General features: G+C 39.3%; 1 protein-coding gene across 1 annotated transcript in view; it reads left to right on the top strand.

Moving 5' to 3' along the window:
* Robo1 (roundabout guidance receptor 1) overlaps positions 1-21,834 on the top strand; it is a 992,815-nt gene that overhangs the window by 663,456 nt on the left and 307,525 nt on the right. The window contains 1 exon segment of the mRNA XM_028874769.2: positions 12,071-12,397. Coding sequence (XP_028730602.2) covers positions 12,071-12,397 — 327 coding nt within the window.

The following is a 21,834-nucleotide window of genomic DNA, read 5'->3' as shown; positions in this document are numbered from 1 at the left end:
ATTTTTGACTTGTTCCCTTCAAAATTATGAATTAAGCCACTCTCATGAACAAGTATTATATTCCCTCTCAAAAGGTTTATTATAGTACAGCATGAAAAATGTATGTAGATATAATATTCTCCATGAATGTTCTTACAAGTAGAAGAATTTTGAGGAAGTTTATGTATTTGAATTAAAAGATACATATATATATATATACACACATATGTATGTATATATATGTATTATCATAGATTTTTTAATTAGGTAAAAAAAGATAATTTTTACTTTGGAATCATTATGTACTTACCCTTTAAAATAAATATTACAACTTTTAAAGTTTTTGTTATTATTTACAAATTTGATTTTCTTTTTTAGTTAACATTAAATTTTCCCATGCTGAATGATAGTTGCTACCTCTCATCATCTTTTATTAGCACATTGCCTAAGAACTACAAAACTGAAAACCAACACACAATGAAAGAAAAATTTAGAATAGATAAGAAAGGAAAATGTACACTTAGTTTGCTAATGTGTGAAAAGATATTCTTAAGAAATTCTTGTTCATGTCAAAATTACTGTGTTTTTACAGAGTGGAGTTGATTGCGTTCCTATAGGAATTCCTCAGTAAGCCCTTAAAAGGGTATTTTAAGAATTTTGTTTTTTAGAAATCTAATTGTCTTTAGACAATTATCCTTAAAACAGCGGTTTCGTATTCTTATTTTGAAGACATTAACCTCTCATCTAAAATCAGAGGTTCTTTACACATCACAAATATGAGCGCTTCAAAAAGTATAGTTAGTTAAAAGCTTCAGTTTTACTACTTCAATTGCTTTTTAGGTTTGGACTGTTACTGAATTATTTCGATAATATACATATTCTGGGAAAATGTAATACGGCTCTTTAGTGAAAGGACCGGCCAGTTTAACTTGACATGATGTTTTTGAAACCTTTACTATGGTTAAATTATTGTAGGAATTTTTAATTTTTTATGTACTTCAAATTTGTGACTTGAAAGCATCTTTTGGACATATGAGTAAGATTTTTTCAGACTATTCTTTCAAAAGTTTTAAGGTGACAGAGGTAGTTTACTAGACAAGATTTATTTATCCAGTCATAAGTATTCCTGACTGGTCACTTGGATAGCAAAATCTGTCAGTTGATCCAAATATGGTACCATCTGCCATTTCTATAGTATATGTAAATAATGAACTGGAAATTTACATTGATTGCAATACCATGCTATTTTCTATTTGGTATAGACAATCCAAGATGATTACTAACTATATTTTCATTGCAATATGGACCACCCATACACTGTTTTTCACAGTGCAAATGTTTTCAGAATCCATTCTCAAGAAAATCCCAAAGGTCCAGTTGATCTTAACAACTGAAATAGGCCATAAGAGTTTAGGCTATACTTTATATTATACCTCCAGATCTAAATATCTTAGATATTAACATTCACGGTGATGTATGGACTTGAATCTCTACTCTAGTGGTCCACACATTTTTGTATTTCTTCTGAAAAGAAAAAAAAATGAAAGACACCATGACTCCTCGCCCAGTAGTATTTCAAAAGCCCTACTATCTCCATTCGGAAGCAATACATTTCAGTACTCAGCATGGCCATTTGGAGTATTTCCTCCAAGGAACAGAGGTTCTTTATGACAGGTGACTTGGATGGTCAGCATGTTATGCTTTGCAGGGAAATGGTCAGTCAGCTGCACTAAGTGCTTTCTGAAATGAGTGTTTCTGTGTGTGTGATGTGCATGCGTTTGCCTGCATGTGGGTGTGAGGGTGTGCTCACACGTGCTTGTGCATTTGGAGACAAGAGGTTGCTCTGAGGTGTCATTCTCCCTGAGATCACTGTTTTGGCTAGAGCGGCTGACCCTGGAGGCTTGGAGATCCTCCTGTTTAGGCTGCATCCTATTCCGGCTCTGGGATGACAGGGGCTTGCTGATGGTCTTGTCTTTTCCTTTGGTGTTGGGGATCAGAACACATGCTCACGCCTGTACAGTAAGCATTTTACTACGTTCCTCCCTCGTCTCCTTTATGTGGTGTGTCTTCTCTCATTTTCAAAGATGTTTTGTGGAAATGGTACCAGAATCTTCCAAGAACTGTGCAAATTAAATTTTATTCAGAGTGTAAGTGTAAACTGAAGCTGGAGGCTAAGCTTCATCTACAATATTTCTTCCAAATCTGGAGGAAGAAATTCTCCTGGAATTAGTAAGAATGTTGCTGTAACTGAAAGATGGGGAAGGAGATTATGAAATCAAACAGTGGTGCTCATGCAGCGTCCAAACTTTCAAACCCATGTGTCTATGTAATCGTTTTTTGTTTTTGCATCTGGCATTATGCTAATGAATAAAATTTCGATATTATCTTCCCTTCCTTTTTATATATGCAAAAACCAGTTAAGCAATTTACCCAAGTCTAAATAGCTAACTAGTACAAGATTTAAACTCAGGTAGTTAAACCCAGTCTGTAGTTTAGTTATTTTTTATACACATGCTGAAATAGTTCACAAATTTTACTTTAAGCTATTGTATTCTAATTCTCTTCTTCTTCTTCTTCTTCTTCTTCTTCTTCTTCTTCTTCTTCTTCTTCTCTTCTCCTCCTCCTCCTCCTCCTCCTCCTCCTCCTCCTCCTCCTCTCCTCCTCCTCCTTCTTCTTTTTCTTTTTTTTTTTTCTTCTTCTTCTTCTTCTTCTTCTTCTTCTTCTTATTATTATTATTATTATTATTATTATTATTTTGGTTTTTCAAGACAGGGTTTCTCTGTGTAGTTTTGGTGCCTTTCCTGGAACTCACTCTGTAGAACAGGCTGGCCTCGAACCCACAAAGATCCACAAGGTTCTGCCTCCCCAGTGCTGGGATTAAAGATGTGTGCCACCACTGCCCGGCTCTAATTTTAATTTCTTATACAATTATTTTCCCTAAATTCACTGGCAGATATCCTTTAATGAATTTATTTTTGGTGTGTTATGAGAATAGATCTCACCATGTAGTCATGTGTAGCCTCAAATTCAAAATGCCTTTTCCTCTACTGCCTGACCACTGGGATCATGGTCCCAGCCTCTGGCTTTAATGCCATCCTTGCAAATATTTTCTGTCTCTCTTCATACACTTCAGACTGAGACCAGTGATTTTACTCAAAGTTCTTATATAAGCAAACGATGGACAGACTGATGGATAAGACAACAAACACATTTGGATCTTTAAGATAAGTACACAGTTATTTAGCATTTTGAAGAAGGGATACTTACCATTGGTACCTTTACTGGACATTTTGTTAAGGGGAAAATGGAAAAGAATGAAGTCAAAGCAAACTTCCATCCTCTGGACCCTGCACCCAACAGCCAGGGTAAAGTCCCAACTGAGGCCATGCCTGCAGTGAGTGCGCTTGGCACCTCTTCAGTGTCCGCATTATTGAAAGTGGTGCAGGGCTGGGGGGCTCAAAATTATCTCTAACATTTAACCTACAATATTGTCAAGCTTTTCTCCGTCTCTAGGGAAATAACCATTTGATGTTGATGATAAAGGGATGTTACCCACACAGTAGAAACTCTCTCCTGGAATTTCATTTTGGCACTGCTTTGCTGATCATTTGAGACAATAGGTCTACCAGCAGCGCTGAGCTAATTCTTGGCATTAGTATAGACTTTGCTTAGGAGAGGTTATTTTCTTCCTTTCTGACTGATCGTTTTAAGGTTTATAACCAAGAGAAAGTGGAGGAAATGAAGAAAAGGCCACAACCTGTCCATCATGTCGTTCCTTTAAGACATCCCTTCCCTTCTATCCACTGTATGTAATACAGCTGAGTGTGCTTATTCTTTGTTACACAGTGACTTTTGTTTTTAATATTTATTTCACAACATTGAGTGTACTTTGGAAATGTGTATGACTCCTTAGAGGATAGGCATCAGTTAATTGGTTTATTTAGTTGAGTGTTTTATGAGATAAGATCTAACTACGTGGTCAAGTCTAGTTTAAGACTCTGATGGCCACTTCTTCTACCTCCTGTACTTAGCAAGCAGTGGGTAGGCGGGGCTTTCTTGGCTTTGGGGAACATCTCCTAGTAGGAAGAACTTCTGAGAGGAAAATTATTGGATTTGTGCTGATGGGGTGTGTGTGTTTGTAATTAGAGATACTTTTCCTTAAAATGCAATGAAGCTTAGGCAAAAAAAAAAAAAAAAAAAAAAAAAGTTAAGTGGTGAGGTTTCTCTAAAAATATAAATATTTTTACAAATAGAAGCATGTTGTCAAGGCAATTACATACATTTCTCGCCCAGTCTTGGACAGATGTCACCAAGTTTGTCTATTAATATTCATTGCGGGGCTCTCAACTACTTAATGGATTTGTTGTGGTGTGAGCAACTTTATAAGTGTTTTTGTTCTTTGGTATGCTTCAGCAGGAGAATTTAATCACTGCAAACTTTCTGATATCACCTATGAAAAATACTAAAGAGGAATTTGGATGCAAGCAGGGATTTCTTTATATGATCGTAGTTTGCCTTCTGTGTGCTGAGAAACGGACTTGAGAGCATAAATAAGAGACTTACGGCTTCTATGCTGGAGAGAAAAGAAAAACAAAGAAAATTATGCACAGCCTGAATAGAATCTCAATAGGACCAGTGTCTCTGGAATGGTTTCTGGAATGGTTTACATCCAGCTAGGAGTTTGGGTCCTTCCTCATAAATCCCATGTGACTTTGATGAATTTCCCTGAAATACTTAGCACTTACGTATATGTCTCCTTCCAGCTGGGGCTGTGTAAATATTTAGATATTTCGGTCACTCTTGTTTATATTTTATCTTCCAACTGGGCCGTTGTTGAAGGAATTCTGCCCTGGCCTTTTCTGTGGTGCTGATCTTGCCGAAGTCAGGCATGTCACATCCCCAGGGAGTCACCAGTATTCTTCTTAAGAGCAGTGGACAGGAACATTCTAAGTCCTTGTTAGAGAACAGAGTCGCCCTGATTCTTGTTCGGGAACAGTATCATCTCAATTTCTTCTTAAGTTGTCATGACGTAGGCCCTTTCCCCTTTTACTTTGTCTTCTTTGTGACAGTTGTGTTACACGACAGAGCATGGGTTTTGCCGGTTAGTCCATAAACCTTCTATCTTTCTATATGAAACACGCACAAGTTAGCACAACCACAACGGTGGCTGGCAGGTGACATGAGAACATTTCTACAGTGTGTAGGGTTTACTCATGCCACGACACACGTGCAGAGGTCAGAGGACACACTTGACGTTGGTACTGGCCTCCCACCCTGAGACAGCATCTCTTTCTTGTCCCTCTGTGTTGTGCATGTCTATATACCAGTGAGTTCTAGAAAGGCCCTTGCCTCCTTACTTCCATCTTGCTGTAGGAGCATTGGAGATTACAGATGTATGCTTCTGTGCCCAGCTTCATTTGGTCCTGATGGTTTAAACTCAGGCTCTCAAGCTTATGCCGTAAGCACCTATCCACCGGGCCTTCTCCTCAGCTCTTTTCTCACACATGAGTGTCACAGTGTAGCCTAGGCTGTTCTGGAATAACTAACTGATCCTTCTTCCTTAGCCCTCTGAGTGATGGGATTGCATGTATACCTCTGCACTCAGCTATGAAAATGGCTTTAATTATATACGTAGTTGTTTGCAAACAGAAGTTCTCAGCAATCTGAAAACTGATAATATAAGGATGCCTAGCAATTTGAATCGTATTTATACAAGGAAAACATTGATTATAAGGTCTTCATTAAGTTAATTTGGTTTACAGGTAAATGCCCCCCCCCCCGTTTTAAATGGAGAAAGAAAAAAAACAGAGGTCATCAGACTTGACAGCTTCTTGATATTTTTTTCATCACCATTTTAGAAGTAAGACACCACAATGAACACTCGCAGTATTGAAAGCCAAAGAGACAGCCCATATTTACATATTGATTTGAACTAGTTAGTCCCTGCAGGACGTATGGACTGTTTGCAAACAGCAAGAGTTTGGGATTTGCCTAGGACTAAAACCCAACATGGCCACCTCTCAGCTGAATGACAACCGAGACCTCAGTGCAGCATGTTGATACCACTTTTAATAACAGCCACTTCAGAAAGATGCTTCGGTAGCAGGAGAGATGGGGGATAACCCACAGTAGATGCTCTTCAGTCCCATTCCTTCCTGCTTATCTTTGATCATAAAAAACCATTTATTATAGTTTTAATGAAGGTGATGCCTGGCGTTTAGGGTTTTTATTACTGAGGCTAACTCATTATGCATATGAGTCAGATATTGCCAAGTGCCTTTCCTGTGGGTCGAACATTATAAAGAACTGAAGCATTTCCATGTTTTTGTTGTGACTTTCCAAGTCCTTCATTCTGTTGTAATAAAAGGACTACTTTTCTGATGACTTGATTGAGTCTCTTCAGATGACCATAGATTTAATGTTGTAAATTTTCTATTCAAATGGATTCATTAGAAATAAAACTCAGTGGAACCTCCTTTTCAGAGAAAGAGAGAGAGAGAGAGAGAGAGAAGAAAAGACTTCAATATCTAACTAAGCTTGGGAAATGGTGTGTATTACATGCACTTTCTGGCAGATCAGAATGTGCATTAGTAAGACTAGACTCTGAGAACTTCAGCTTTTTTCCCTTTAATATGAGAAACGTTATTAACAATGTGGGGAAAGTGTATTCCATAGAGGACTAAAAAATTAGTCATTAATAATATAGAAAGCATTTTTATTGCTGGAGCTTTTACTGAATGCTGCTGCACAAACACGGTGGTGAAAACCCGGGTCTGAGTTCTCTATTCCCCGACGTCCTGCTGGCTGGGGTCCAGCTCTGGGGAACTGAGGTTCAGATGGAGACTCTCCTCAGCAACGGTGCACCGTCGTGGAGCCTGGGCAGTCTCCAGGTTCTGCAATTGGCCGTGACTTCCTCTACACCTTCCCCCCAGACAGTTTTCTTCTTTCCCAGGATTTTTGCCCCAGCTCTTTTCTGGCTAATGGCTCTAGCTGAGATTTGGTTTCTTAGGTCAAACTTGGAGACACAGCTGCTGTCAACTCATCATTTCTCTCTGGGTTTTCTAGAAGGATCCCCAACCCTTCTTTTTTCTCGCACGAAAGTCTTTTGTCTCTATGCTCATTGAAACTATACGTTAGCCACCAGTGGTAGAGTGGTGGGTCTCTACTCTGTCTCCATCATGGTCTTTCTTCACCATCCTCCACATTGCCAGTGGGGAAGCTTTGCTGATGAACATATTATCATCTCCAGTGTTTACCTGTTACCATTTTCAGTGTCTAAGTACAGGTTCGGAGACACATAATTTGAAGGTGCCAACATATGGTATCTAATCTCCTAAACTTAGTCTGCTTACATTGACATTATTCTGTCAGGAGCAGCACTTTAAAACTAAATACTAGCCCTTGCCTTAAAAACTTTTAATGATTTTCCAGAGAAGATGGCTCAGTAGGTAGGGTGGTTTGTAGCATGAATCTTAACAGGTCTTATTAATAAAAACAAACCTGGGGCCAGTTATTGGGGTGAATAATGCTGGAAGATCAGGGAAGCAGAACAGCCACAGCCAACCTCACCTCGCTAGTTCCTCAGCTGATCCTGTTTCCTCAGACTGGAAGCTTCTGAGTCCTCATCCAGAATGGATCTCAGCTGAACTGCTGCTCAAAGCCTAAAAGCTTAACCAGCCAAAAGCTTCTAGTTCCCGGTTTTCATGCTTTATATACCTTTCTGCTTTCTGACATCACTCCTGGGATTAAAGGCTCACTTCTTGGGATTAAAGGCGTGAGTCACCATGCCTGGCTGTTTCCAGTGTGGCCTTAAACTCACAGAGATCCATGCCTCCAGAAGGCTAGGATTAAAGGTATGAGTGCCACCATCCATTTTCTAGCCTCTGTATCTAGTGGCTGTTATTCTCTGACCCCAGATAAGTTTATTAGTGTGCACAATATTTTGGGGAACACAATACCACCACAGTGGTTCCAGTGGAAGCGTGAAGACCTGGTTTGGATGCTCAGCATGAATAGATTGGTACAGAAGTGTGCATTTGTAACCCCATTGCTGTGGGGCAGCAATTGCAGGATCCCTGGGGCTCATAGCAAGCCAGTTTAGCCAATCAGTGAACTGCACTTCAGGAGAGAATGATGTGCACTAGAATAGGACACCCAGTATTTACTTCTGGCCTCCAAGTGTGAACATTCTCTGTCTCTGTCTCTCTCTGTCTCTGTCTCTCTCTCTCTCTCTCACACACCACACACACACACACACACACACACACACACACACACACACTTCATTTATTTTGCAGAACACTTGCTTGATAGTCAAAGCCTATCCTACGATCTTCTTTTTTTCTTTTTTTCCCCTTTTCGTCATCTCTTTCATTTATTTATTATTTTTCAGTTTCATGCTTCTCAATTTCTGACCATTCACATTGTGAGCTAACCTAGCAGCAGATCTTGTAACTGTGCTCTGTAATCTAGTAGTTGTGCCCTGGGTGAATTCCTTACCTTGTTTCCTTTTGTGACTCATTCTCAGGGATCCTCTCAAGGGCTGCTGCTCCAGACTCCTTCTGACTGGCTGGGGTTGTCTTCAGCGCCCTTCGTTTGTGTTCTTAGAGTAACATTTGTAACCTTATTTCCTATCTCAAATAGACTTTCATAATTTAAACTTTCTGTAAGTGTATCACCTCATTAGTTGATTATCATCAGTATCTGTCTTTCATAATTACAGCCATTCTAAAGGATAATGATACGCTGAGGTTCATGGCACTGATAATTATGAGTTACTTAAAAGCCAACCTATATGTCATTCTCTTTACTATAGCCATTGTGAGAATGGAAGAGTTTCTAAGTTATTTTCTCCCATCTTGCTGGCTTATTTCCTCTCCTTTTCAAGTCTGCCATCATTTAAAGAATATGTCACATGCTGTGTATCATGCTCTAAACTAATGCTATTTCCCTGTAGTTCTGATTATCATGCTCTTCCCTCCCCATCTGTCTCTGTCTCTATCTACCGCATCACACCTCTGTGTACATGCACATGCGCGTTCCTGTGCCTGCATCTGCAAAGGCCAGAAGCAGAGGTTGTGTGTTTTCCCATAGCACTCTTCCAGCGCACGTTTTCAGTGTGTTTAACTTATCCTGGAGTTTTAACGTGTTAGATAGACTAGCTGGACAATGAGCGCCTCTCCCCTTCTACCTGACCGCTGTCATATACCCTATCTGGAATGCATGTCACCGTGCCTGGTTTTCATCAGTGCGCTGGGAATCCGAACGCAGATCTTCAGGTTGCACTGCAAGCGTTCTATCAGCCAGTCCATCTCCTCAGCCCCTGGGTATGAAACTCTTACTCACTAAGATTGTTAACTTTTCCTTTCATAGTCATTTCCCTAAGACCAACTATTAATTACACTAATTACAAATAGACACAGATATAAATAAGCTTCGTATGCCGTATAGAGTCTATTGTGGCTGAACACAGTGCACACTGGTTATTTTAAAGAGAAAAGTCTTAATGCTTTCTACAGTTCATGGTCCTTTTTGTCTGTTTTGAAAAATGGTTTCCTGATGTCCAGTTGGGCCTCAAACTAACAATGTAGCCAAGGATGACCTTGAACTCCTGACCTTCCTACCTCCACCTCCCAAGTGTTGGGTACAGATGTGCAATACCATCTCCACATCTAGAGTCCGTGATTCCTTCACTCTTCTCAGTTAGATATTTTCTTTTAGCCATTTATTCATTTTCTCAGTGATTCTACTCATGTTTCTGGAACATTGGAGTTATGTTCAGTACTTGGCCATCATCAGCAGACGTCCACAGAGCAAAAGGAAGCCCGCAGATCTCACATCTTTGTGGGGAAGAGAAAACTGTTGGAAGTATTAGATAAATAAAATTCAGCGATGACTCTATAGAGGGCTGTTTAGCTTTATAAAAGTGAACTTAATTTGGTGGGAAAAGTTCAGGAGAGTGGAGACTGGAAAGAAGCCTGGGCCTTGAGGGATGTAGTTTATTTGCAGCCCCAGGTCTATGGCAGGCGTTTGTTGGACAGAAGGAAACACAGAGTGGTTGTAGAGCTAACAGAAGGCGTCGGAAGGCGTGAGCAGGCTGTGTGGAGAGCTGGGCTGGGGAAAGAAAAGGTCATTCTTGTGGGTTTTATTAAGAACGTAGGAGCAAATGAGTTCAAAGCCTTCTGACTGCATCTGAGTGGACGACTGAAGTAGCTTTCCTAAACCTCAGCAGAAGGCAGAGTAGTCGGACCTGGGGTGGCAGTGGTGTCGAGGTGGGGATGGCATTTTGAGGAGATGGTGAGAAGACTTGTTTCTACTTTGCTGTTTTCACTGAGGTACGCACAGTACACGAGGGCCAGGTCTGGGGCTGTACTAAACGAAAGCTAGAGTTAGTGAATTTGACAGAGGTTCGAGACATTTTATATTTGCTGTATTCCCAGCAGAAAACAGTCGAGGATATTTAAGAACGTAAGCTAGTTTAAGTTATTTTTCTGTTATTTGATAAAACGCTATGACCAAGACAATTCATAGTTGGAAGGGTTTATTTAGGCTTGCGGTTATTAGGAATCAGTCCAATAGGCTGCATTCATGGTGGCAGGAGCAAGGATCTGAGGGATCACGTCTTTGATCTGCAAGCATGAAGCAGACAGAGCAAACGAAAAGTGGCCAAGGGCATCTGATCTCAGCACCTTCCCACAAGTGACATATTTCTTCTAGCAAGGCAGTACCACAGAAACCTCTCCAAAATGCTCCACCAGCAGGGACTGAGTGTTCAAATTCCGGAGCCTCCTGTTCTCATTTACACAACCCCCTGACATGATCCCTGTTATTGATGTTTTACTTTATTGCAAAACAAAGTAGAGCCACACTGTCTTAGTTAGGGTTTCTGTTGCTCAGAAGAGATCCCATGACCACTGACCACGGCAACTCTTATAAAGGAAAAACACCTAATTGGGCTGGCTTACAGTTCAGAGGTTCAGTCCATTCTCATCATAGTGGGACATGGTGATGTGCAGGCAGACATGGTGCTGGAGAGGTAGCTGAGAGTTCTTACATCTTGACTCGCAGGCAACAAGAACATGTCTGAGACACTGGCTGTGGCTTGAGCATATAGGAGACCTCAAAGCCTGCGCCCACTGTGACACACTTCCTCCAGCAAGGCCATACCTTCTCCAACAAAGCCACACTTCCTAATAGTGACACTCCCTATGTTCTCATGGGGGCCGGTTACATTCAAACCACCACACACGTTGTATTTAAAGAACATTTTATGAAATAATTTATTACCTGGTGCTGGTTTAAAGAGGGATTCTGGGAATCCATACCATTGCCTGCAATAGTCACAGACCTCTTTAGCAGGCATATTCTTCTGCAAAGACAGGCAATGTTTTAGTTTCTTTCCTGTTGCTGGGATGTGATACTGACAAGTGTGGTTAGGGGAGCAAGGGCTTATTTGCCTCACAATTCCAGGTTACAGTCCATGAAGGCAGAGAAGGAAACATGGCTGAACTTGTAACAGGTAGTCCTGTTACATCTATAGTCAAGAGCAGGAAGCCGTGGATTACTGCACGCATGCTTGTGCTCGGCTCACTTTTCCTGGTTGTATATAATCTGGAATCTCCAGAACAGGAACTGGTGCCATTAGAGATGGGCCAGATCTCCCCACCTCAGTTAATGTGATCAAGATAACCCTCCACAGACATGCCCAGAGGCCAACCTAATCTACACTTCATCACTGAGACTCCCTTCTTGGGTGGTTCTCGATTGCATCAAGTTGACCATGAAAGCTAGCCATCACAAGTACCATTTGAGGTATTAAAGGTCAGTGCCGTGGGTCCTCAATGATCAGCGGACAACATCTACACAGGCAGAATTAAGGAAGAGAACTTTCCTATGCGCAGAGTCAAAAGCATTCAGCCATGGATGCAGTGGTCAAGGTAGACCCTGGGAGTATTTAAAACCAAGGTTAGGAAGGATATGCCCGTTTAAGGCAATATTTAAATATCAATAAAGCCCATGCTTGTGCTTCTGAAACAAGGCCTTGTAACTGTCTCCCGGTGAAATATGAAACGTTTGTTCAATTCTTCTGCAGGCTCCCGTCTTCGTCAGGAAGATTTCCCACCTCGCATTGTTGAGCACCCTTCGGATCTCATTGTCTCGAAAGGAGAGCCTGCCACTTTGAACTGTAAAGCTGAAGGTCGCCCCACACCGACCATCGAGTGGTACAAAGGCGGGGAAAGAGTGGAGACAGACAAGGATGACCCTCGCTCGCACCGGATGTTGCTGCCAAGTGGATCTTTATTTTTCTTACGTATAGTACATGGACGGAAGAGTAGGCCGGACGAAGGGGTCTACATCTGTGTAGCGAGGAATTACCTCGGAGAGGCTGTGAGCCACAACGCGTCGCTGGAGGTAGCTAGTAAGTAAAACGGCTTTCTAGGGGGAATTACACGGGCTCGTGTGTCTTGACAGCGACAGCAAGGACTTATGCATGTATTACAACCTTTGCGTGAGGATAGTTTAGATTTGTATGAACGCCATCTCAGACCCTGTCAGTTTTCCTCGCTTCTCATCCTATGTGGGTATTCAGTCTAAGTCGCTGGAACTGTTTTTCTATAGAATATTTCCTTCACTGAGCTTGCTGTATTGCCTTCCATGGTTTGTTCGAACCGTGTGCAATGTGTAAGATTTGTCAGTAAGTAAAGTAGCATGCCGTTCAGGAAATTGCATTCGGAAGCTTCCTACCTTGTTAAGGACGGCAGAGCCTCGGGACAAGCAGGTGTACACTATCCTGATGGTTCTGCTTGTTTGCTGTTTACTTATATGTATATCACATGTAACATTTTTGTAATGTGATGAATGATTAGATGAATGTGATGAATGTTTTGCTATGTGATGAATATTGATGGGTGATTAGATTGATATATCTGTACTACAAATGTGCATTGTATTTGGATAGGATATGAACCGGACCTCTCTGACTTTCTATCCTCAGTCAGTAGGTAGCTAAAAGGTTCATTTCCCTTCAAAGAATCCTGTTATATGTATATATCAGAAATCTCTAATTTATACATAGGGATTATAAAGATTAATAAGATTCACATTAATCATTTGAAAAAAATATATATATATAATTACTTATGTATCTATTAATGTATGCTTAGGATTTCCCAGGACTACCCGTATTTTAACATGACTTATGTCCCAAGTTTTATTTATTTAACTTTTAATAGTCTTCGCTATTCAACTAGAACTTGAACACATTGACCCATACCTAACAATTAAATTGAGATATAAATTTAGAGATTAATCCTACTATTAATCTCGAATCAAGTCCGAAGATAGTAAATGGTTTACCTCCCCCCCAAGGTTTGTGTTATTTACACTGAGATAGACTGCCCAAGATACCTGATATTAAGAGAAAATATAAAACATAAGTGAATAGGATAAAACTAACCACTTCAGACTATGTCAAAACTAGCCATTAACATTAAGATTTTGTTGTTGTTACTTGTTTTGCTTTGAGACATGATTTTGCTACGTAGGGCAAGCTGGCCTTGAGCTTCCAAGTTTCCTGGCTCCGCCCCCTCAATGCTGGGATTACAGGCCGGCACCATCATACCCACTTCACACTTGAAAATGTGTATGTAAAACCTGAGGTCATGTCGCCGGCTAAATTAAGTGACAATAAACTTATTGCCCCTTTCTTAGTGACCTGACTCAAAGTGAAGGTCTCAGAACTACATCTGTAAGAGGGAAGGAAGCTATGATCACAGCCAAATGTGATTTTGCATTTATGTTTGAAGCCCTTCTTTAAAGGGAACACAGGAAAACCACTTAAACGTGTTCCTGCTCATAAAATAGTGTACATGTTTTGGCAATTATCATCTTTTGCACTTCAGTAATTGTCATGGTATTTTTATTATAGAATAATTATTCCTCGTTGAGGTCATGTTATGGTAGGTAAAATTCAAACATCAATTCAGGAAATCAGAAAAGCTGGTAGAGATGGTATAGGTAGGTTCCTAATTGTGATTAAAAACAGCAAAGGCTGGGCGTTGGTGGCGCACGCCTTTAATCCCAGCACTCGGGAGGCAGAGGCAGGCGGATCTCTGTGAGTTCGAGGAGCTGGGTACAAGTGAGTCAGGAAAGGCGCAAGCTACAGAGAAATGTCTCGAAAAAAAAAAAAAAAAAAAAAAAAAAACAGCAAAGACCCAGAGAGGAGAGACAGAGAGAGAGAGAGAGAGAGAGAGAGAGAGAGAGAGAGAGAGAGAGAGAGAGAGAGAGAGTCTTGTTTGTTTTTAAACACTGGATGGGAGAAGAAAAACCAAAGGCATAGTGTGTGTACCAACAGAAATAGCAAAGAGTACCTCGACTCCTTGGTGATTCCGCCCTGGTCCCTTTTGTTGTTTTCAGTATTTAGGAGGAAGTTATAGACTTGATTAGATCAGTCTGTCCCTTCTAGAGCTTCCTTTTCCAAACACCTCCTACTTCACCGCTGATTGTCAGGATACCCTGCCTGCGCTGGTCTTCAGACAGCCTCTGTATGGATATTTTAAAGATACTATTAGTTTCCAGTTTTCTGTCTAAGCTACACAGTCCATCCCCTTGACTCTTAGTAAATATGTTCATGAGAATTGGAACCAAATTCAGAGCTCCTTATGCTCATAAATTTTAGCACTGTGCTCCAAATAAAAATTAATATTATCAATTTACTAATTATTATATAAAGACTTTTTAAAAAGTGTGTAAGATAATACTTAGAATAATTCCTATATTTATAAAGAGAGATGTATAAACATTTTATACTTCTCAAATTTAGTATGGTATTAATCACAATTTGATATACATGTCCTCATTAAAGATAAAAAGTTTTGTAATCCTGAAGAAGTTTGTAGCATTTGGGTTAAATAGTTTTCATACTAATTTCATGACAGCGATCAGAAGAAACATTTGTTTATTGGATACTATGTTTGCTTTTAGCGCCCTGTCCTGAGAAAGGCTTTTATGTGTTTGGGAAGTTGAGAAACTATTAATTCATTAAAAAAAAAATCTCCCTTAACACACTGCAAATCAATATGTAGCAGTTTAGTTCACACTATTTCACTCATTTATTTTTGACCATTAATACTGTTCTTGCTCCATTTTCAGGAGGCTTTTGTCCTAACACCCAAAGCAGCCCTTTTGTATGTTATAGAGTTGATCAACTCTTTTGATGGTGAGCACGGATGTCAGCCATGTTAGCTCCAAACAAGCCTGGGAATACTGTTAACAGTTTGGCTTTTATTTTTTCTTCCAGGAGTATACTGTTGCTCTTTGTTTTTCTACATGCTTCCTTAGTTTAGGTGCCATAAGTAAAGCAAGAACTATTCTGACCCTCCCCAAGGCTCGGACAGGAAGCCAGAGATTGCATCTAATTTCACAGTGATGCTGTAGCCTCAGAAACTGCATTAGCAGAAGTGTCTTGAGGCAGCACGGGTCTCACAGAGCACTTGTTGGGAATGCTTTTAAAAACATTTCATCTGTGTTTTGCTTGTGTTGCAACCAAGGTCTACAGCTGGAACAACAACTGGACTTCTTGATTCCTGATATTTGTCAATCCCTTAAACTTGAAAAAATTATAGACTGCTCCTAAGCCTTCATTCTGCATAGAAATAATAACATTCTTGTCTATTGCACATTAATTTTTTTGTTAGAGGATTGCATGGACTGGTTGGTTGTCTTTAGGAATTTCTTGTTTCATTTTTATCTGCATCACAGTGATAAGTAGAGATATGAGATTTTATATATATATATATATACTTGCCCTGTAGTAAAAATTACATTTCTTAAAAAAGTCAGTTGTGATGCAGTTTTACTTGCTGTATATGATTATACAATCTGAAAATTGATACAAGAAATGCTTAGCAGTACTTATTTCTAGTATTTATACCAAGAAGTTTGGAAACTTGGGTTTTGCAAAAGAAAAGAATCTTTAGTACTGGATGAATTTTTTTATATTTTTTCAATTATTTTTTTTGAAGACCAGTAATAAAATATGGATTATATATCTAAATTAGATCTAGTAAATTAGAAGATACTGTTTTTTTTTCAAGATTTATGAAAACTATATGTCTAAGTCATTTTCAACAGTAGCTGTCTAAAAACTGTCTTCTTGTCAGCCATATTTTCTAGGTTGTTGTGAATTACACTTTTATAGAGTTTAAGGTATGTTTTAGGAGACTATTTTATTGATGTGTACTCTCCTGTACTCAGTGTTAGCACTTATTAAATATATTTTATGCCTGGTACAAATTGATAGCACAACTCTGTGATAGAAGTTATATTTAACAAGTATTTCCATCTTGGCTAATCACATTGACTTTTAAGGAAGATTAATTCGAACCTTACCCTTTGTGGTTCTTATTGTAGAACATGGCTCTCTCTCCATGTCATCTGGGAAGCAGTGAGCAGTCAGCATATGGTTATTTGCTTCCTATTTAAGCTGTTTTCTCCTGAGGAAGAGACACTCCCCCAGGACTAGGCAGACATCTGCTCACTCTCTTAGCAGCAAAACCAGAGGAGTACTATAGTTCTTGGAAAGTAGTCATTATATTAATTAATCAAAGATAGCCTTTTTAGATTTTATTAACTACACTTCTAAAAACATGACTCTGAGGTAAACGAAACGTTGACTTTGAAATCAAGCAAACATTTTCCAGTCCTTTTAATACACTATGGTCTTTTGTTGCTATTAGCAAATAATGCTTCCCAAAGTAACTTAGAATTGTAACTGTCTCATTTTCTTCATTTAAACAGAATGAAAAGGCAAGACAAAGCAAGTTAACCTTATGTGTGAAATAGACATGTATAGTGGCTGATAGAATACTATATTGGGAAATAGTGTGGTCCATGGAAGATGGAAGTATTCTTCCCAGAAGTTCAAATGGTTCTGATGAGATAGAATGGAAAAAAATAAGGCACTTTTATTTTCATTTTTATTTTTTTTATTTTGAGACAGGGTCTTATTGTGTAGCTCTGGTCTGTTCTAGAACTCAGTGTGTAGACCAGACTGGCCTCAAACTCAGAGATCCACCTGTCTGTGCCTCCTAAGTGCTGGGATTAAAGGCATTTGCCACCGTGCTCATACATAAAATAAGCCACTTATGAACATTTTGATTGAGAGGCCTTTGTGTATCATCAGGACAGAATCGGGAGAGGCGATTTGTTGAGTATCATACAGCAGAAGGATGAAGACAGAACCTCGGGTCCTTCCGTGTTGATCTTGGACAGGTTTTAACAAAACACACAGGAATTCTTCACATTTTTGAGCTTTGTGTTTATAAGAGTCATTATGAGGTAGAAAGGTAGAGACTCAGATGATCATGAGGATGAACATTAACAGAATATGTGTGTTAATGGGTATTTCAGTAGAAAAGGACAGAACTTGCCAAGCATTTAATTTTGACTGCTATTGTTATGTTATTGTCTACCTGAAGACTACTCTTAAGCAACAGGTTCTAGGCTTAAATACATAGCTGGCTTCTTGACTTACAAAACTTTACTGTTGTGTTCATTTCATATGTCAATAACTCCCAGAAATATGTTTGATTCGGGGCATGTTAGAGGTTGTCTTTACTCACAATCACAGGTTAAAGATGATTTAAAAAAATCTTAAGGTAAAAAATAAAGTAAAAAATAATTTCTAAAATCCTGTTTTAGATATTTGTTAGTTAAAAGTAGCATATGCTCATTATGGAACAGTTCTATACTTTGTACATTTTCATGTACTCATTTTGTATGTACATGTGCAGGCCTCAGTGAGCACTTAGTGATCAGAGGACAACGTGGTAGGGCTCATTCTCGCCTGCCATGTGGGTCCTGGATAGGGGGCTCAGGTCATCAGGCTTGACAGCACAAATTTTGACTGACTGAGCCATCTCACATGCACTCAAGAACACTTTTGAAGTACATAGATACAAGATTGTTTAATCTTGAAATGTTATTCCCAAAATTTGCTACAGTTGAAATTTTAGTGGATAGTTTTGCATTATGTAGAGAATGGTCATATGACCAGACTTTTTTATCTATCTATGCATCTATGTATGTATGTATGCATGTATGTATGTATGTATGTATGTATGTATGTATGTATCTATCTATCTATCTATCTATCTATCTATCTATCTATCATATAGAACCTTACTAAGGATTCAATATTATCTATCCTTCCCTCCTCCCATCACTCACTCCATTTCCCTTTTTCTTTCATTCTTTCTATCCTTTTGTGGACCACACTCGGCCAACACTCTTCCACTGAGCTATGGCTGCAGCCCTCAGTCCTTTCTTGCATAACTGCAGTAGGCTTTGATATGTTGGAGCAGGTAGGACATGTCAATAAATGACATGGACAAGCTAGGTTTCTAGGTGGGATGTTAGAAAGCAGCTGCCTATTGAATGTTAGGACTCGGCATGGATTCAGTCTGGCCTTCCTGGGTGATGGTAACATACTCCATTCTGAGTCTCATGAATCACTCCTTTCATTTTCATAATAAATAGGGCGATATTTGTACATGCTGAAAAGTCCAAAGATAATTATTTCAACAGTAGTTGACACTTAGACATGAAGACCCTTGAGATTTCCAGAGAATTAATTCCACATTTACTTATTTATAATCAATTCTTAGTAGGCTCTCATTGTACCAGCAGCATTGCCTTTAAAAACTTGTAAGACAAAAGGTAGATCCAAGCCCGGCGGTGGTGGCGCACGCCTTTAATCCCAGCACTCGGGAGGCAGAGCCAGGCGGATCTCTGTGAGTTCGAGGCCAGCCTGGGCTACCAAGTGAGCTCTAGGAAAGGCGCAAAGCTACGCAGAGAAACCCTGTCTCGAAAAACCAAAAAAAAAAAAAAAAAAAAAAAAAAAGGTAGATCCAGTTATCTCTTCAAACTTATAGGATAACTCCCCCCTCCCCCCGCTAAGTCCTTGTCATTTACTGTTGATTTAAATGCTGGGCCTCACTCTTACATGTTTAGACTGACTAGAGATCATTGGTATTTATTTTAAAACATTTCTTGCAGGACACATTTTATTTACTATGGACATCCTTTCTAAGTATAATTAATTTTAATCAAATAAAACCTTGTTTAAGCAAGTCTGTTATCACTTAGCAACTGAAATTGTTTTATCTATAAATTTGTCAAGTTAAAATATAACATTGTTAAATGTCTTTTTGCAATAAAGTTCTTCTGTCTCTTTGTTACTCCATAGAGGCAACTTTTTATAATGTTATATTTAAACTGTGAATTAAAATGTAAAAATATGGAGAATGTATAGCCAAACTATAGGCTAGTATGTGGTAGTATTGTGTTCCCCAAAATGTTGTGTACTCTAATAAATTTATCTGGGGTCAGAGAACAGACAGCCACTAAATACAAAGGCTAGAAAATGGTGGCACTCACACCTTTAATCCTAGCATTCCAGAGATAGAAATCCCTCTGGATCTCTGTGAGTTCAAGGCCACATTGGAAATAGCCAAGCATGGTGACACGCCTTTAATCCCAGAAAGCCAGCCTTTAATCCCAGGGAGTGGTGGTAGAAAACTGAAAGATATATAAGGCGTGAGGACCAGAAACTAGAGGCTTTTGGCTGGTGAAGGTTTTAGCTGGTTAAGCTTTCAGGCTTTGGAGCAGTAATTCAGCTGAGACCCATTCTGGTTGAAGACTCAGAGGCCTCCAGTCTGAGGAGACAAGACCAGCTGACGAACTGGCAAGGTGAGATAGCTGTGGCTTGTTCTGTCTCTCTGATCTACCAGCATGGACCCCAATAACTTGCCTCGGGTTTGATTTTATTAATAAGAACTTTTAAGATTCCTACTACACTAGTATAAAACAGTTTTTCTTAAATATTTTTTCTAATTATTTCTAAAAGCTCTAGGTCTCTCTTTGTGATTCAAAAATAAATTAAAAATTAAAAACAACAAAAAATACCTGCCTTAATCTTCGCAGATGGAGTAAGTTAGTTGAAAATGCACAACTAGCCATATATAAGGACCTTCTGCTTAATTGTGGCAAGTGTTAGGGAGTAAAAGAAGATCTGAGAACTGACTTTCATGAGGGTATGATTGAGCACAAACAAAAAGTCACTTCAAATTAAATGAAGAATACATCTGAAGGGCTATGGGAAAATGATAGAGTTGGACGTATTTGAGAAAATGATAGATGCTAAGTACACTGTTTGAGTGGATGATGGAGAATGGATACGGGGTGATCAAGCCTATGAAATGTTGACTTTACAGCTGCAGTAAGGATGCTCTACGTTCAATGGAACAATGCCACAGACTTTAAGATAATGGTGGAGGTGACTTGGTCTGATTTGCAGTTTAAAAACCATCATCTCTGTTACCTGAGGATACCTTGTGTACAGAATGAATTAGAACATGATTAGAAGAAGTCAGTGAGGTTGGTTGCAATATTTCAGGTAGACATGTTGACGATTTAAAGTTGGTGATAGGAAATAAACAGAAAAGGAAGGTTTAATTTGTATTTTGGAGGGTCAAATAGGAGCTGAAAATTTGTAAGAAATTCAGTTACTGGGGTGTGCAAAGCAAGATTGAGTCTATGATTATGCAAATATCATTGGCTTTTTGGAACATAGCTTGATAGTTTGGTGGTTCCTAGTAGTTAGTATGCCCATCAAAGTTATAAAAAAAAAAATCACAGTTTCTTGATGTGAAACATTACATTTTGCCTCTTTTTCCATTAGTCAGTGACTCCATGTGCCTCCATTTTAGCCTTTTACTTGTCTTGTGTTCAGTCCCTGGCTCTGAATGCTCCTGCTGCACTCAGCACACATGTTCAGCACACTGCCCCAGAATAGAGATTTAGCCTTCTATCCACAGTACCTAGTGCCATTCCTGGCCCATAGTAAGTGAGGCAATCTCCCATATAACTCAGAAATGTTTTATTTCATATACAGTAATAATGGTGAAGGATCATAGCGCCACCTCAAAGAATGAGCTACACTTTTCACTTACTTCTCAGCCAGTATTTTTTAGGATCAAACCTGGCATGATCTCAAATACTGCATGGCCAGCAGAAGACCCCCAACATGGGCTCTTTGTGACTTGATCACTATTCACTATGTAGCACTGACTGAAGGATCTGTGATAATCAGCATTCTGAGATAATACATTTTAAAGATGAAAAGGTTTATTGTGCATGGTCCACAGTGTCACAAGTTTCTTTGATTCTCTCAGTTTGGACCTCTGGTGAGGCAGAAGGTAGCAGGGAACATGGAATAAGCAGTTATTCACCTAATGTCCGATATAAAACAAAAGAAGAAAGGAAAGGCTCAAAATCATTTTCAAGGGCATCAGACCTCAATAACCTAACTTTCTTTCACAAGGTTCTACCAACTCCTCCCACAAAGCTGATAAGTAGTCAGTGGAAGACATTGAAGACCCAGGCCTTGACAGTGTCCATCAGTGGATTAAAGGACAAGGAAGAGGCTGTGTGTATGTGTAATATTCAGCCATAAAGGAAGAATAAAATTTGCCCTTTGCATAAAATTAGATAGAACTATATAGATCATCATGTTCAAGGAAATAAAACAGACATACAAAGGTGAGCACTACATGGTCTCATTCATTTCTTAAAGCCTTAAAGTTAATCTTACAGAAGAATGGAGTGCACCAGTGGTTACTAGCTAATGGGAAAGACTAGAGAGAAAAGCAGAGCCGAAGGAAAGTAAAGGGAACCTATCTTAGTTACTTTTCAGTTGCTTTAAGAGACACTGTGACCAAGGCAACGTATAAAATAAAGCATTTAATTGGAGGCTGGCTTACGGTTTCAGAGGGTGACAGAGAACACAGCAGCAGG

This window comes from Peromyscus leucopus, chromosome 12 (assembly GCF_004664715.2).
Source record: "Peromyscus leucopus breed LL Stock chromosome 12, UCI_PerLeu_2.1, whole genome shotgun sequence".
In the NCBI taxonomy this organism is placed as follows: domain Eukaryota; kingdom Metazoa; phylum Chordata; class Mammalia; order Rodentia; family Cricetidae; genus Peromyscus; species Peromyscus leucopus.
Note: the sequence above shows the minus strand (reverse complement) of the source record. Positions and strands in the feature narration are given on the sequence as shown.